Below are 2,500 nucleotides of genomic sequence, written 5' to 3'. Positions count from 1 at the left end.
TAGCACTGCACTTAGCTAAACTAGGCTAGCCCTGCGTTAAGCTAAACTAGGCTAGCACTGCGCTAAACTAAGCTAGCCCTGCGTTAAGCTAAACCAGGTTAGCACTGCACTTAGCTAAACCAGGCTAGCCCTGCGTTAAGCTAAACCAGGCTAGCACTGCGTTAAGCAAACTAGGCTAGCCCTGCGCTAAGCTAAACTAGGCTAGCCCTGCGCTAAGCTAAACTAGGCTAGCACTGCGCTAAGCTAAACTAGGCTAGCACTGCGCTTAGCTAAACTAGGCTAGCCCTGCGTTTAGCTAAACTAGCCCGGCGTTGAGCTAAACTAGCACTACGTTAAACTAAACTAGGCTAGCACTGCGTTAAGCAATCTAGGCTAGCACTGCGCTAAGCTAAACTAGGCTAGCACTGCGCTAAGCTAAACTAGGCTAGCACTGCGTTAAGCTAAATTAGGCTAGCCCTGCGTTAAGCTAAACTAGGCTAGCCCTGCGGTAAGCTAAACTAGGCTGGCCCTGCGCTAAGCTAAACTAGGCTAGCCCTGTGTTAAAAAAAAACTAAATTAGCCCTGTGCTAAGATAAACTAGGCTAGCCCTGCTAATGTTCAGATTTGGGCCCATGTTCTTATTTTGCTAAACTAAGATAACTTGGCTATGCCCTGCCCAAGCCCTTATCTGGAAAAATTAAGCTTAGTTAATTTAGCCTTCTTTATGTACTTATGCATAGAGGGGCTAACTTATAGGCACCCTTTGCACTTAAAAAGCTAAGCGAAGCTATCCCTCCCTGTGCACAGTCTTAGTCCTTATCTGGCTAAACTAAGATAAACTAAACTAGCCCTGTCCTGTGCTAGCCCTGTGTGACCCAGTGCTAGCGGCTGCGTGGCTAAGCCCAGAAGTGAGCTGTCCTGTGCTAGCCCTGTGTGACCCAGTGCTAGCGGCTGCGTGGCTAAGCCCAGAAGTGAGCTCTGCTGTTTGAGGCCCGTGGTTCTGGAGGCCCGTGGTTCTTTTGAGTGCTGCTGTTCTGCCACCATCTTGACTCAGCACCCTGTAGCCTGCATGAAGCACCCCCCCCCCACCTCACCTGTCAGCCCCCCCCACCATCCCACCTCACCTGTTTGCTTCCTGTTTGGACTTTCATTTCCTGTTTGTTTGTTTGTTGTTTAGTTGTTTGTTTTGAAAGCGGTGCATGCTAATGTGTTTATGTTGTCCCTTCATGTTTCAGTTGATGTGTGGTCAATCGGCTGCATCATGGCTGAGATGGTCAGAGGCAGTGTATTGTTCCCAGGCACTGACCGTATCCTTACGCTTCATCCATCGTGTGTGTGTGTGTGTGTGTTTGAGTGAGTGAGTGAGTGTGTGTTTGGGAGTGTGTGTGTGTGTGTGTGTGTGTGTGTGAGTGTGTGTGTGTGAGTGAGTGAGTGAGTGAGTGAGTGAGTGAGTGAGTGAGTGAGTGAGTGAGTGAGTGAGTGAGGGAGGGAGGGAGGGAGGGAGTGAGGGAGTGTGAGTATCAGTGCATCTTAATTGAACATTTGTTTGTTTGTTTGTTTACTGTGTTTGCATCAGTAGTGTGTGTTGGTTTATTTGTGTATTGTGTTGACATGAGTAGTGTCCTTCTGTTGCTCCCCTACGGCTGAACACACCAGTCATTCCCCCTCTGCTGCCCTCTCCTGGCGACACTAGGAAAGACACACAGACGCACCCATCCACCCTTGTGAGTAGGGCTGAACGATTGTAGCCTGGGTTTTCCCATACTGCCTTGCGCGGTGATTTCAATCCCGCTGCTAAGCCAGTCTGGAAACTAACGCCCAAATGTTCGCCTGATGTTGGCGAACCAATCACAGAACATCCGAGAAGTTTCCGTTGCCTTCTTGCGTCTACATTCGACGCCAAAGGATTTACGGCAGCCCTTAGCGTTGCATACGAACGAGTTGGGTGAGCTATGCGCATTTGATAGACATCCGTGGCGCCCAATGAACGGATCTGGGCATTTTTTCAAATACGAGAAAATGAACGTCTGGTTGCCAGACCACGTCTCATTTGAGAAGTGGGAGGCGTTAGCCAGGCTAGAACGATTGTGGAAAATAATCTAATTGCGATTTTTCTTGCCAATATTGCGATTGCGATGCGATATGCCATTATTTTTTTAAGGTGTTTGTCTTGTGAATTATTCAACAAAAACAAGCAGTAAATAATATAGTATGGGCAATAGGCTCTTAGATTAAAAAATAAACTGTTATTTCCTGGAAGTCATACCTCTGTTATGATGACAGGTGAAGCATGAATTGATGAATGCCATTTTTTTTTTGTAGCTTCTTCAATCACAATAGTAGGCCTATATTTGAACTTTCAACCTTGTAGGCCTACACATCAGAACATAAAGTAGGCCTACTGGAAGTACAAGGAAGCCTGGTGTAAAGATTAAAATGAAAGTCAGTAACAAGTCACACAAACAAAAGTGCAGATTGCAAAAATATGAAAATATTAATAAATCTGTGGCTTATTAGGCAG

At 46.5% G+C, this 2,500-nt stretch overlaps 1 protein-coding gene across 6 annotated transcripts in view; it reads left to right on the top strand.

The window, feature by feature from the left end:
• mapk8b (mitogen-activated protein kinase 8b) overlaps window positions 1-2,500 on the top strand; it is a 28,187-nt gene that overhangs the window by 13,532 nt on the left and 12,155 nt on the right. For all 6 annotated transcript variants that reach the window (XM_062531303.1, XM_062531307.1, XM_062531308.1 and 3 more), the window contains one exon: window positions 1,215-1,286. In XM_062531303.1, coding sequence (XP_062387287.1) covers window positions 1,215-1,286 — 72 coding nt within the window. The remainder of the gene's footprint in view (window positions 1-1,214; window positions 1,287-2,500) is intronic.

The sequence above is a fragment of the Sardina pilchardus genome, chromosome 3, assembly GCF_963854185.1.
Source record: "Sardina pilchardus chromosome 3, fSarPil1.1, whole genome shotgun sequence".
Classification (NCBI taxonomy): Eukaryota; Metazoa; Chordata; class Actinopteri; order Clupeiformes; family Clupeidae; genus Sardina; species Sardina pilchardus.
Note: the sequence above shows the minus strand (reverse complement) of the source record. Positions and strands in the feature narration are given on the sequence as shown.